Source organism: Clarias gariepinus, chromosome 28 (assembly GCF_024256425.1).
Source record: "Clarias gariepinus isolate MV-2021 ecotype Netherlands chromosome 28, CGAR_prim_01v2, whole genome shotgun sequence".
In the NCBI taxonomy this organism is placed as follows: domain Eukaryota; kingdom Metazoa; phylum Chordata; class Actinopteri; order Siluriformes; family Clariidae; genus Clarias; species Clarias gariepinus.
Window position 1 is genome coordinate 1,430,001 of NC_071127.1, and position 14,458 is coordinate 1,444,458.

At 42.4% G+C, this 14,458-nt stretch overlaps 3 protein-coding genes across 3 annotated transcripts in view; 2 read left to right on the forward strand and 1 right to left on the reverse strand.

The window, feature by feature from the left end:
• rrp7a (ribosomal RNA processing 7 homolog A) overlaps positions 1-1,142 on the forward strand; it is a 6,310-nt gene extending 5,168 nt beyond the window's left edge. Inside the window, exons 6-7 of the mRNA XM_053490286.1 lie at positions 648-855; positions 964-1,142. Coding sequence (XP_053346261.1) covers positions 648-855; positions 964-1,049 — 294 coding nt within the window. The 3' untranslated portion in view covers positions 1,050-1,142. The remainder of the gene's footprint in view (positions 1-647; positions 856-963) is intronic.
• A 1,748-nt stretch (positions 1,143-2,890) lies between these two features.
• Positions 2,891-9,098, forward strand: wbp2nl (WBP2 N-terminal like). The gene is made up of 8 exons (XM_053490298.1): positions 2,891-2,994; positions 5,559-5,667; positions 5,961-6,099; positions 6,198-6,290; positions 6,380-6,508; positions 8,008-8,091; positions 8,181-8,266; positions 8,392-9,098. Exons 1-8 carry the CDS (start codon positions 2,936-2,938, stop codon positions 8,449-8,451), a joined length of 759 nt encoding a protein of 252 aa, XP_053346273.1. The 5' UTR covers positions 2,891-2,935; the 3' UTR covers positions 8,452-9,098.
• Positions 9,099-9,186: 88 nt separating this feature from the next.
• On the reverse strand, positions 9,187-12,059 carry fmc1 (formation of mitochondrial complex V assembly factor 1 homolog). The gene is made up of 2 exons (XM_053490312.1): positions 11,733-12,059; positions 9,187-9,490 (listed from the first exon to the last, which is right to left on the reverse strand). Exons 1-2 carry the CDS (start codon positions 11,859-11,861, stop codon positions 9,287-9,289), a joined length of 333 nt encoding a protein of 110 aa, XP_053346287.1. The 5' UTR covers positions 11,862-12,059; the 3' UTR covers positions 9,187-9,286.
• Positions 12,060-14,458: the final 2,399 nt, after the last annotated feature.

Sequence of the window (14,458 nt, forward strand, 5' to 3'; positions counted from 1 at the left end):
AGAGTGTGACTGTGTGTGTGTGTGTGAGAGAGAGTGTGACTGTGTGTGTGTGTGTGAGAGAGAGTGTGACTGTGTGTGTGTGTGTGAGAGAGAGTGTGACTGTGTGTGTGTGTGTGAGAGAGAGTGTGACTGTGTGTGTGTGTGTGAGAGAGAGTGTGACTGTGTGTGTGTGTGTGAGAGAGAGTGTGACTGTGTGTGTGTGTGTGAGAGAGAGTGTGACTGTGTGTGTGTGTGTGAGAGAGAGTGTGACTGTGTGTGTGTGTGAGAGAGAGTGTGACTGTGTGTGTGTGTGACTGTGTGTGTGTGTGAGAGAGTGTGTGTGTGAGAGAGTGTGTGTGTGAGAGAGTGTGTGTGTGAGAGAGTGTGTGTGTGAGAGAGTGTGTGTGTGAGAGAGTGTGTGTGTGAGAGAGTGTGTGTGTGAGTGACTGACTGTGTGTGTGTGAGTGACTGACTGTGTGTGTGTGAGTGACTGTGTGTGTGTGTGTGTGTGAGTGAGTGACTGTGTGAGTGAGTGACTGTGTGAGTGAGTGACTGTGTGAGTGAGTGACTGTGTGTGTGTGTGAGTGTGTGTGTGTGTGAGTGCCACATAACATCTCAGCCATAACATGTCCTCAGTGGTGACCCTAAATCGCTGCCTGTTCTTTTAGGAGGCGGAGCTTCAGAAGAAAGAGGCGGAGGAACAGCAGGAGGACGAGGAGGGGTGGGTCAAAGTGACCAAGGGGGGCAAAGGTGTTAAGTCCCGCCCACACAGCGAGACAGCCAATCAGAGAGCACTTCAGAAAGAACACAGCAAGAGAAAGAGGAAAGAGCTGCTGAACTTCTACTCCTGGCAACATCGCAACTCCAAGAGGGAACGTCAGTATACACACACACACACACACACACACACACAGGCACACACACACATCTCATTGTAGAGTTTTTCAAGGTCACCTTTTCATTTACAATCTCTCCCTTGTTTAGACATTGCTGAACTGAGGAGGAAGTTCGAGGAGGATAAACAGCGCATCGCTTTACTCCGGGCGCAGAGAAAGTTCAGACCCTACTGAAATACAAAATCACACATTTACATACGCACATACACACACACACACACACACACACACATTTTATATATAATAAATATTCATAGAAAAACCTTTGTTCTTTTTGTTTCATTTTCAATAATACTTTTTTAAGTTATATGTTGTTTGTCTGAGGTTGTATTTGGTGAACATTGAGACCTGCTATGATCAGATGATTTCTGTAAAGTTTTTAAACAAAAAAAATGAATTAAAAGAGGGTGCACAAACTTTTACACATGACTGTTAGCAATAATATAATAATTACAGAAGTTTACAGACAGACAGTGAATTAACCGATCTGTTCAGAATTATCAATACTGAGGTGTGTGTGTGTGTGTGTGTGTGGGTTTACCACAGGAAGAAAGCATTACTACACCAGTGACGTGTTTGTATTGCGTTCAAACAAGAAAGTCCAGAATATTGCAGTTACAGGTTATTGTCTTATTTTACAGTTAAATCTCTCCAGTGATAATTTTTAAGAAAATTTTACCTTCCTTAGATTATCACTACAAATTTTTATCACAGATATCCAAATGTTTTATGTATTTGTTATTTTGTGCGTTGTTTCGGCACGAGGTACACCATCAGACCACAAAACTAATCTCTGCATGCTGCTCTTCTTCCGAGTAAATCACAAACTGGCGCATCCATTTTTGCTTGCACCGCAGTTACAAATGAACTGGTGTAACATGTTCACACCTACACAGCAGTGACTGGGGAGACAGGGGCCTTGGACGGCTACATACATTGAGGAGACTTGGGCCAAGAGGTAGGGTACAACCTGGATAGGGTTCCAATCCATTGAAGGTATGGTGTTGGTCCGACTCACTCAGTGTCTTCACTGCTTTATTCTGTATACAGGGTCGCGGGGCGGACGGCAGGCTGTCCCAGGTGACCTATAGGGCATGAGGGATGCCACAGTGCGCCAATCTATCCACACTCATTCACACACTCTGGGCAATTTGGGAATGCCAGTTAGCTAATCTTCAAGTCATTGGATGTGTGATGAGACCAGATTACTCGGAGGAAACCCACCAAGTATGGGGAGAACATGCAAACTCCATGCACACAGACCCTGGGATGGGAAATCGAACCCTTGACCCTGGAGGTGGTAACCACCAAGACTGTTCATTAACTAGGTGACTTCTGAAGGTAATTTGGTTCCACTGGATTTTAGTTAGGAGGTTGAATAAAAATGCATTTTTATTTGTAACTATTTATCATTTTCTTTTCACTTCACAATTATGTGTCACTTTGTGTCGGTCTCACTTATTCACTTATTCACACACTGGCCACATTAGCTTAATATGCATGCAGTAAACCCACCAACCATGAGAAGAACACACACACCCTGAGGAGGGAATCAACATATCCAGGAGAGACAGTGGTCGCTCAGAGGATTAAGGCACTGAGGTACTGGTTGGAGGGTTGGTTGGTGGTTTGAGCCCCAGCTCCACCAGGTTGCCAGTGTTGGGCCCTTGAGTGAGGCCGCTTAACCCTGTCTGCTCCAGGGACACATGGACATAATGTCTCACCTCTGGACATAAAGAACAAAGGGTTATTACATAATCATGTTTATTTAAACTCCACATTACACTGTAGGATGTTTTATTTCTGTAGGACAGTGAGGATGTTCTGACAGGAGAGAGAGTGTGTGTGTGTGTGTGTGTGTGACGCGTTTCTGTTCCTCGGTCATGATGAAGCGGTTAGTCAGAGCGGTCGAGTCCCAAACTCAGCAGTGCTCCCTCTGTAGGCTGACTCTGCTCACTGCACCCTCTGCACTATCTAGTGCACTTCACTCTGCCTAAAGGAAGTGTGTGTGTGTGTGTGTGTATACCCTCAGTCAGAGTGTGTGTGTGTGAGAGAGAGAGATGGCGCTGAACAGAAACCATTCTCCTCAGGGAGGAGTGATCATCAACAACAGTGAGAGGTGAGACACACGGAGACAGAGACAGAGAGACACACATTTATATTTATTTATCTCACTTTATTTCATTATAACTCTGTAGTGTTGAGTTTGTTTAGCGCTGCGTCAGAGAGCCGCACTTCCGGTTACATTAGCACACATGCTAACTGACAGGATGTTTATTTATTTGTTTGTTTACCTCAGAATTTAAATGTGTTGCTTGTATACATGTTAGAAATTGTGTATTTGTTTGTTTATTTGTTTACTTCGATGATAAACCGACGAGTTAGCTAGCTTAGCTGTCAAAACAAACCAAGCCGAGATAACTAGCATAACAAACAAAACATCTGATCCGTTACGTCATACCGTGTGTGTGTGTGTGTGTGTGGTTTTACTAAGTCGTTTTATTGTTACTAAAACCGTAACAGAAGTGATCTCGCGCTGTATTTGATCACGTCCAGTCCTGATGTCCAACAGATGGACATGAGGACATGATGATCCAGAGTGAAGTCTGTAGTGTACTGGAGATTATTACCAGGCGTCACCATGGCAACCACACTAATCAGACTGCAGTAGCTCAGCGCTGAGATCAGATCAGATCAGACCAGTGTTCAGGGTGCTGCAGTGCTTCTTCAGCAACATCTCTGTTTCAGAATGTGTGTGTGTGTGTGATCTATAGAGCAGGGTTTAGGTGATGAAGGGTTGCTGTTGTGGTTCAAACATGTTCTCACAGAATTAGAGGAAGTCACAGTGTAACACTGAGTTATGTCACTTTGAAAATCCACCTGAATGTTGTGTGTTGTGTATTTTCAGGAACTCAAATTTGTGTGTGAATTTCCAGACTAGTGAAATGTGAAATCTCACCACACACGCACACACACACACACTGAACTGGATGAGCCTTGGTCTGATCACGTGTTCAGTGAGGGCAGTGAGTGCACTACACACCCTGATTGTGTAACACAGTAAGAGCTCAGGTTCTCACCCAGACCCTGCTCAGGTTCTTCATGAGAAACTGAGGTCAGGTTTTTCCAGATCTTCTGTACTGTCTTTCATACAGAGGACACCAGTCTGTGGTGTTGAACTTTACCACCACGAGTCCCCGTAAGTTCTGTAAGCCCTATGTTCTGCGAGGATTGGCAAAAAAAAAAAACCATGTAAAAAAAAATTTCGCAGAAAGATTGGAAACGTAATCGCTGCGCCAAAACTCGCTGTCAATCGTGATAAACCGTACTTACAGCCACCGTGTGAAAACCGTGCTGACTCCGTGTAGATGAGATGGGGGTGTAAGGCTGGTGTTAATGATTCTGCGTTACAGAAACACTCCACAGTGAATGTGGTGGCATCGCATTTTCTGCTTCTTCTTCTTCACCACCTGGTGCCTCCTCTCGTTCAGTGTTGATCCTGATCGTCCCCCCTTGACATTGTCTCTCAGTTCAGTCATTTCAACGGCTGTTGCTCAACATCTATCAGCTCACCAGAGATTCTGCACAGTGGTATCGCCAACTAGTGGTTAATTAGTGTAATCGCAGCGCGACAGGCTAGTGCTCACAATGCTGCAGGCTCTGTGTAGATCAAGCATGTAGACTTTAAACATGTAATCTCTGACCCTTAGGCTGTTTCACATTAGGGCCGCCGAATCGTTTCTGGGAAGACTCGACCCTAAAGTCTGGTTCAATATGATCAGTGTGAACACAATTGTTTTACTACCCGAATCCGCTTGAGAAATTCGGAGCGTGATCCAGCGTACTCGGGCATGGATCGAATCAGTTATAGAAGCTGATTGTACCTGAGAACAGAAGTAGATCACTGTTTAGATTTGACGTCATCAATGCCATCTGTCACGTCCAGTCTCATCCTGTGACCTACATAGCCATAGCTGATAGAGTAGGAAGGCATGAAAGACTATTTTTTTTTTACCATAATATCAATAATATTAGACTTCACTCTATTAAATAATATTAGACTTTATTTCTATTAGACACACTTCTCTTTACTCTCTCACCTTTGGAACTGCCAGGCAGTTTGGCAGGCCTTTGGTCTAGAGAAAGACCAAAGAGGAGATTTATGGATGCAGTGAGAGAGGACATGAAGTTAGTTGGGGTGAGAGAAGAGGATGCAGAGGATAGGGTTAGATGGAGGCAGATGATTCACTGTGGAGACCCCTGAAAGGGAACAGCCGAAAGACAAAGAAGAAGATCAATAATATTAGACATAGGGAAGGTTAACTTTATTCCGGCTCACAAACCAACCCAACACTGACACCTGCTGTATCGGAGAGTGTAAATGCTCAAGTGTACCAGAGTACAGAGAATAATAATAATGTAAAGCTGACCAGCGGGAGGAGTGGGGAGGGGGAGCCGCCAATAATGCCTAATTTGTGAGACACCCTGACCTGTGACCTTTCACCCTCAACTCCCTTAAACTGTAAGACACTTACAGTGTGTGTAACACTTATATCCGATCTAAATCAGCTCTGTTCTTAGTATTAAAGCCTGACTAACCTTCGACCCTCACTCTATCCCGAAATTCTGCTCAGATCCTGAACTTCGACCTTTGACCCATATTCTGTCGGTTCTGTGTTTCAGCGTGCTGAGAGACTGTAAAAATGTGGAGCTCTCCTTCAGTGATGTCACACAGAGGAGTGACCTGTTCAAGGGGACCAAGAAAGGCAGTGTGTACCTCACACCTTACAGGGTAAAACACACACACACCCTTGCATTCAGTACCAGGTACTCAGTGTTTGTCTTGGTATAGTACAGGGGGGGTGAGATCTTACCTGGAACGTGTGTGTGTGTGCGCAGCCCTCTCGGCTTTCAGTAGACTATCACGTGTGGCTTCTGCTTGACTGGAGTGAACCCTGCACCTACACACACACACACACACACTTGTAAACGTCGTCTTGGTGGTGTAAGATTTTACACCACCTTTATAGTTACTATTAAGTATAAATACTTAAACTTCACCATGACTGGTGTGTTTGTGCTCAGATGGTGTTTGTGAGCAGTAATATGAAGGAGAAGTTCTGCTCCTTCATGTTTCCATATTACCTGATGAAGAACTGCAGCATTGAGCAGCCTGTTTTCTCAGCCAACTTCATCCAGGGCATCATCAAAGCTGAACCTGATGGTAAGTGTGTGTGTGTGTGTGTGTGTTTTATGTTAAAGAGGACTGTTTATCTTTAATATACAGTATAACTGACACTGATGTCTCTCTGTCTCTCTCAGGTGGTTGGGAGGGTCAGGCTAACTTTAAGTTGTCCTTCCCCAGTGGGGGCGCCATTGAGCTCGGACAGCACCTCTTTAAACTGGCCTCCAATGGTGAGTGTGTTTGGGGGAGCGACATGGTTCGAGAGCTGTTTAATATATGTTGTGTTTTCTAAATAAACAGTGTGTATTGTGTGTTTCAGCATCCCGTGCCCCCCCACAGAGCAGTGCAAATGTTTTCGCCCCTGCAGGCTACATGAACGGCTATGCGAGTCCAGCGATGCCTCAACCCTACTACAACCCGTACCCGTACCCACCCGCTGCTGCTCCAGGTACTGATCCATGAAGACTGCAGTGTCGGTGGTGGCCGCTGTCTGTCAGACTCTTTAGTGTTTATAGACTTGGGTAGTGACTGTTTAAACTCAACAGTTACAGGCCACGCCTGTGTCTAAAAATAAATGACCATGGCCGAAGTCAGTTTACTGGTTATTCTCCAAACTAGTATGAAAATGTATTCCAGTATCCAAAGGCAGCTTATTTGACGTGTTATAACCGCTAAAAGTCTTTCTTAATTTTTTTTTTTTTTTTTTTTCTTAAAGCACTTTCCAATTTCTTCTGAATCTCGGCGAATGTCCAAAATGCCAAAAGCGCTTTTGTTTCGTCCGCGCTCCACATTAACGGACTTTGGGTGTCCGCCATTTTTTTTTACGCTCCCTATAACTCCGTCCACCGCTCGTGACGTCACGGGTTCTCGCAACTAGACCAGCTTTTTTTCTGTGGAAAAGCTGGCACTGGTTCTAAAATTGGGAACCAGCACGGGAACCAGAGCAGTGGAAAAGGGGTAACCGACGCCTCTGAGATGTCTCTAAGTGTTGATGTGTAACTCTGTAGTGTACACTGTTTCTTAATACTGTGTCGTCTTACCGCAGTCTATGATCAGTGATCCTTTTTCCCACCAAAGTGAATCTGGCGCTAGTGCTAGCAGTTCAATATCAAACCTTCTAAGAATTGCCTTTGTTTTTCAGTTGGCTAGAGAGTCACCTCATTACATCACTGAATATCTCTAGTTTCCCAACAATGCTAGCGGTATGCTAGTGGCAGTGCTACAGAATGCTAGCGGCAAGCACAGCAACTATTTTGCGAGCAGTTCTCCTGGCTTCATCATCACTAGAAAGCATTCGTAGTAAATCCTTACTGGGTTCGATTCCCACCCAAACCCCAGTGCAGTGGATTCAGTGCTGGTCCCAAGCCCGGTTTAAATGGGACCTTTGCGTCAGGAAGGGCGTCTGGCGTAAAAACCTGTGCCAAATTATTGTGCAGAATGAACGTCCGCTGTGGCGAACCCCTGACAGGAGCAGCCGAAAGACGAACAACATGTGAGTCCAAATTTCAAAGATTCCGGTCACAAACTTTTCGTTGATGATGATAATCCCGCCCCCCACAGTCTCTAACATAAGCGGTTCCTTGTTCTAGTGCAGCAAGGTGTTGGTGCCATAATGAAATTATTTGTCCTCGTTTGTTGCACCATCTGAGGGCTCTAAACCAGCTCCGGAACCACCTTGGTGGAAAATTTTGAAACTCCATGGTAACTGCTGTAAAACTAGATCTGAAACTTCACATGATGACCGAGTCAAACAGTAATCATTCTTGGACATGGCCGCTGTGAGAGTCTGTGGTCACGGGCGTGAGACCCAAGATAATGACTGCTGAGAGACTCCATGGTGTCCACTTTGAGACCTGATGCGAGACTTTTAATGTCTGTAATGTGAAACTCCAACATCACATGTTCTCTTGAAGATAGTGTAATATACTGTAATGTGTGTGTGTGTAGGCATGTATGCCACAGCTCCACCCTACATGGCTCCACCTCCTCCATACCCTGGACCACCTCAGCAGAACTGGAACCCTCCTCCAGGTATCTCTCTCTCACACACACACACACACACACACTACTGTGATTCTGATTTCCTTTTTTAGTTTTCACACACTCTCTCCTTCTTTCAGTTGTTCCTGGTAACACTAAAGCAGCCGAGGCAGCGGGCAGTGCTTACTACAATCCCACCAACCCGCACAACGTCTACATGCCGATGGTACACACATACATACACACACAATACATTAACCACCATTTTAAACACCTGTAATTGTTAGGGTTGCCGTGACGACAGCTTTAGGCCACACCCATGACTAACATCTCTCTCTCTCTCTCTCTCAGGATCAGCCTCCTCCCTATTATCCTCCCCAGAACCACCAGCCGGACAAGAAGAACAACTAAACCCCGCCTCCCCCTTTTCCGGTGAAGTCACATGACCTCACCGTTATGACATCAGTTTTCTCTCAGATTTGGTCGTACTGGATATTCGAAGCTGAACAGATCTTATTATACATACATGTATATTGTATCTCTAATTTCCTCTGAGTGTGTGTGATTTAAAAAGGAGTGTGTGTGAGTGTATGCGTCATGTTTATAACCAGCAAAGTTTTTTCTAATTCCGCTTTTCTGCACCTTCTCACTGTTTATAATTAATCAGAAGTGTTTTATTAGGATTTGTTAATAAGGATATAGAAACTGTCCGGACGCTTTGTCGCAGCTGTTGTGTTAGATTCGCCGCTTAGTGACTTTAGTTTCCATGGTGACCGCATCAAACGCAGATTTATTCAAGGCCCTGTATACTTGGGCAGCATTTTGTGTGTGTGTTTGTGGAAAATCTATAGCACAGATGCACAATCATTAAAACTTTAATGTTCATAAACTCTTAATGCTGTGTGTAGGTTACCACAGGATATTATGGGATGGCTTTCTCTGTGCAAACACACACACAGGGTTTCCTTTGATGTTCATGATTACTTTCTCTGTTTTGCAGCTGCTGGATAAAATTATATCAGTAACTAACTCTAAATAAATAAATATATAAGATTCTACACCTTGTTCTGGGTGTAATGCATCATGCTTAAGTGTGTGTGAGAGAAATATATATATATATATATATATATATATAAGACAAGGCAATAAACATAAGTGTATTTATTTAAAGACAAGACTGTTTACAAATTGACACACACACTGTACATTAAGAAGTCGTTCCTCGATTGACAGCCAGTCCTCCGCCTCACTCCTCCCAGCCTTTACCACCAGGCTGTGTGGGTAAGCGCAATCCTACAAGACGGGCCACTTCCTCCGGGGGACGCTCTCCTTTGCCGTGGTACAGGTTGTGCAGCTCCTGGTGGCGTCGTGTCGACTCTAAGAGACACAGGTAGGTTTGTGAGGCATGTACCGCACCCCTCTGAGCACGGCAGTGACGCTCGCTGGTTACCTAATACACACACACACACACACACACACACACAAGTATATAAAATAAAAGGTTTTTAAGACTAGTGATACATATGGTGTAATGCTCTCTCTTGACCCTGGGTGGCAGCAGTGAGTCACAATTATTCTACAGCTTACTGTACCAGTGTAAATAGCCTGTTACAGAATATACACTGTGTTAGACAATTCTGCCTTAAAGTAGTCTAATATAAGTGTTTGAGTCAGAATTATTTTAACGTACAATAAACGTTTCACACAGTACGAGACGCAAAATGTTTAAAATACCACACAAGACAGTTTGTGATCTGGCACTTTAAATTGGATTTGGCCTCTATTTAATTAGAGCATCAAACTGATGTGAAAGGGAAAATAAATGATCATTAACATTGTCAACAGCAGAAAACTTACAAAAAATTCGTCTGAATACAAACACAAATTAAGAAATGCACTTTATGATGTACAGGCTCCCCTCCAAAAGTATTGGAACAGCTATCCATCCCCCAGTGGATGTGTAATGGATCTTAATTATATTTCCACTTTACTACAAGTCTTTTAAAGACGACTTGCTGTTCTCCTATAGACAGCTCTCTGGACCTAATTCTGGTTTATACGTTTATTAAATAATTATAACAAGAAAAATATTTTACAAAAAAGTAAGATTTAGTCCAAACCAGCAGTCTAGCACTGGGTTTTTCCTCAGTATTCAGTATGGCACATGATGGCACAATACTGTAGCTTCTCAGGATACACGCACCACTTCCTGGTTCACCTACAGTATGTAACGAAAAACTATACGCACATATGATCACATGTTTTTCATATTTCTGTGAGTTGTACATTTGGTTTGCAACATTTTTTTCTTAGGCATATTAAAAATAATGATAAACCTCCTAAGGCCATCCACTATTGACTGATTACATCTATTTACGGAGTTGATTTATTATTATTATGATTTACATTGGACATTAACCAACATTCACACTGCTCGATTTCTAAGAGTGCCCCAGTGCCTATTTAAGCAGTTTAGCCAACCACTCTAACAACTACTTAATTAATTAATTTAAATTGGTCATATGGTCACAATAAACAATGGTCATAGTCACAAAGCAACTTTACAGAATTAAAAGAACATTAACTGTAATGATGGTTTGTGTATTTAATGTAAAACATTTAAATACAACAATAGGCACTGGGTTTTATCTGCGAACTCGAGCGGCGTGAATGCTCGCCAGAAACACAATGTTGGTTAGGCGGTGTTAAATCGTAAATAAAAACATCAAGCCGACATTTGGACTTCTATTATTTCACAAGTCACCATGGTAGTTTAATATCAATTAACCAAACCATAGTGAGAATTCTTACACACACTATGAAGGAGGGAAATACATACCTAATTGGACATATAGTGCACCACGTAGAGTGTGTATACTCTACACACATTCTAGTACAATATCTATCTATCTATCTATCTATCTATCTATCTATCATGTTTCATATGATAGATAGATTTTACAGATGAGATGTAGATAGATTTCTACATCTCATCTGTAAAAGAGAGAGCAAGAGAGAGAGAGAGAGAGAGAGAGATATTACAAGACAATCCTGTACTAATAATCACTGAGGTTCCCAATTATATAACAGACCTTAATGGGAACAGGTTTAATGGTTTCCAGTATGGTTTTGGTGGATTTTAGATGTCACCTGATACCACAAGGAGCTGATGACTGTCATCATGATGAAGTGACATACGTACAAGATAAAGATTTTACACAACAACATTAAAAACTATTAGGAGATATCAAATTAACGGGCTCAATTACTTTTTAGCAGAAACTTCTCATACTTTCTGTGAGGAAACACTGTGACTGAGTACTGTTTTTAATATAAAACTTTACACACTATTTAACGGAATGAAGTATATTGTGTTTTAATGTATTTACAGATATTTAGTTCATTAGCCTGTTAGCATTTATTTTACCTCAGGAAAGGTTTTTAAGGCGCGAGACACTGAGAGCTGTTGCCATGGCAAATAAAAAAAAACCCGACACGCGCTCTAACAGCGTTTAAGACACAAAGAAGGACATTATAACCTCGGAATTATTATTATTATTATTATGTTGTTGTGTTTAGTTGTCTGTGGCTGTGTATTTATGAGTTTTCCCTGAGACTGGTGAAGGTCAGCAGCCACACAAACCCCACACAGTAACAGAGTTCCCTCGGCGGTTCACTGCCTCATATCCCACCTGATTCTTCCGGAACTGCTCCATGATGTAACTGTACGCCATTGTGCCTCTGTATTCAGGACCTTTTAGATACCTGAGCTCCTTTAAAATGCCCCGACAGATCCGGAGTGGAGCGCTGAGGGCGGCCATGTTGGAGGAACAGGCAGCAGTGCAGCGTTCAGCAGCGCCTTCACTTACTTACTCACTCACTCACTTACTCTCTCTCTCTCTCTCTCACTTCTTAAACAGTAAATCACAACGCGGGCTTTGGTGATTTGAAAAAAAAAAAAAAATCACACTACCTGTGCGTAATCATCCAGAATATACATATAATATTTTCTTGTTATTTCTATCATGTTTATGAGAAACAGTCTGTAACCTTTAGAATTCTACTAGAAATTGAATGTACACTCAGGAATTGTAATCGATCACCGAGCACATCTCCTTCCTTTACCCTCTATTCAGGTCTTTCTCGTCATTGTACAGGTTTTTTTTTAAGGTTCAATAATTTTTTAAAATATATTTTTGTTGCTAAAAATCATACTTGTGGTTTTGTGTTTTATATCTTGTTTCTACTTTTATTATCGTTATTTTTTTTATTTATGATTATTATTATTAATTTTAGATATTTATATAACTTATTTAAAAGTATCTCACACCCTACTCCATTTGATGGCAAACCCTTTTTTTGTGTCGTGCTGTTTTGTCTTGTCATTTGTTTTTTGTTCTGGAAGCTTTGCCACAACAACAAATTCCTTGTACGTGCAAGCGTACTTTGCAATAAAACTCTTTCTGATTCTGATATTCGTTGTATGTTATTTGTGTCGCTATGTTCTTAGTTGCTTCTTTTAACCATCATTTAATTTTTTAAAATAATAATAAAAAAAATCTATTTAGTGTTTTATTATAAAACACCCTTATTTTGTGTTTTCTTGTTGCCTTTTTTGTAAGATTTAGTGAAGACGTTGCACTATGGGGTCCCGAGAATGTTATCAAGGACGGTAACAAGAAGAAAAGGAAGCCACATTTAGTTTAGTTTAGTTGTCTTAGAGATGGTCCTTCTCGCCTATCACCCTGTCTCATCTCAGTTTTTTATCATTTGAGTTTTATGCAGTTAAGGTAACCTCTCCAATTAACCTCCACATCTTGGTTATTTACTGTCCTCCTGGCTCTCTAGGAAACTTTCTAGATGAAATGGACAGTCTTTTTCCTTCTGCTAACACTCCTCTCACTGTTCTAGGAGATTTCAACCTTTCATCTGACAAACTCCAATCCTCTTTCCTTCTCCCTCTCCTTAACTCCTTCACTTTAACTCTAAACAGCTGCCCTCCCACACACAAGGCAGGGAATTCTCTTGACCTCGTTTTTTGCCGCCCTTCCCCAGTCACAGATATCACTAGTATTCCTCTTCATAAATCTGATCATTACCTGGTATCCTTCACCATAACCCTTCCTATTCTATGTAAGCCTACCCACCAAAATGTCTCTCTTACCCGCAGAAACCTTCACTCTGTCTCCCCTTCCTCTGTGTCTTCACCCTATCATTCCTCCCAGACCCAGACTCCTTCTCCTCTCTACCACTAGAGACTGCGACTGAAACTTTCCTCTCCTCTCTCTCCTCATTCATAGATCTCCTTTGCCCGCTGTCATCTAAACCAAGGAAGACGTCTTGTCCTGCTCCTTGGCTATCTGATGTACTGCGCAACAGGAGAGTATTAAGAACTGCAGAGAGAAGATGGAAGAAATTGCTGCTTGATGCAGATCTCATCTCTTACCAGACTCTTGTCTCCAAATTCTCATGTAATTTGACTTCCGCCAAAACTACCTTCTACAGAGAAAAGCTGGAAGTCTCTGCACATGATCCTGGCAAACTTCACAACCTCTTTTCCTCACTACTCAACCCGCCGACTCCTCCTGCCCCTTCCTCTCTGACAGCTGACGATTTTGCCACATTCTACAATGGAAAATTGCAGAAATCCACCAGTCTTTCGCTCCCAACCAAACTCCTACATCAGAACCTCAGGACGTTCCCTTTTCTTCCTTAGCAGAATTCTACAACCTGTTATCTGATGAGATTTAGCAGATCATCTCGTCATCTAACCCCACCACCTGTTCATTAGACCCAATCCCTTCCACAATGCTCCAGGCCATCTCACGAGACCTCCTTCCCTTCACCACAAACATCATCAACCATTCCATATCATTTGGTCATGTTCCTGCTGCTTTTAAGAAGGCATGGGCTATTCTCATTATCAATAAACCCTGTCTGGACCCATCAGAAGTTAACAACTATCGCCCGGTATCACTTCTCTCTTTTATTTCCAAAATTCTTGAAAGGACTGTTTATAACCAAATGTCTCTTTATCTCTTACAGAACAACCTTAATGATCCCAACCAATCTGGATTCAAAGTGGCACATTTCACGGAGACTGGCCTTCTGTCAGTCACTGAGAAGCTCCATGCTGCTAGATCTGCTAAACTGTCATCTGTCCTCATCCTCCTGGACCTGTCAGCTGCATTTGACACGGTGAACCACAAGATTCTATTATCTATTCTTACAAGCCTTGGAATTTGTTGAACAGCATGGCAATGGTTAGCTTCTTACCTAGAAGATAGGTCATATGAGGTAACATGGAGGGGATCTACATCTGCCCCACATAGACTCAGTAGTCCTCTTCTGTTCTCCCTTTATACCCGGTCTCTTGGTAAGGTCATACCATCGCATGGATTTTCATACCATTGTTATG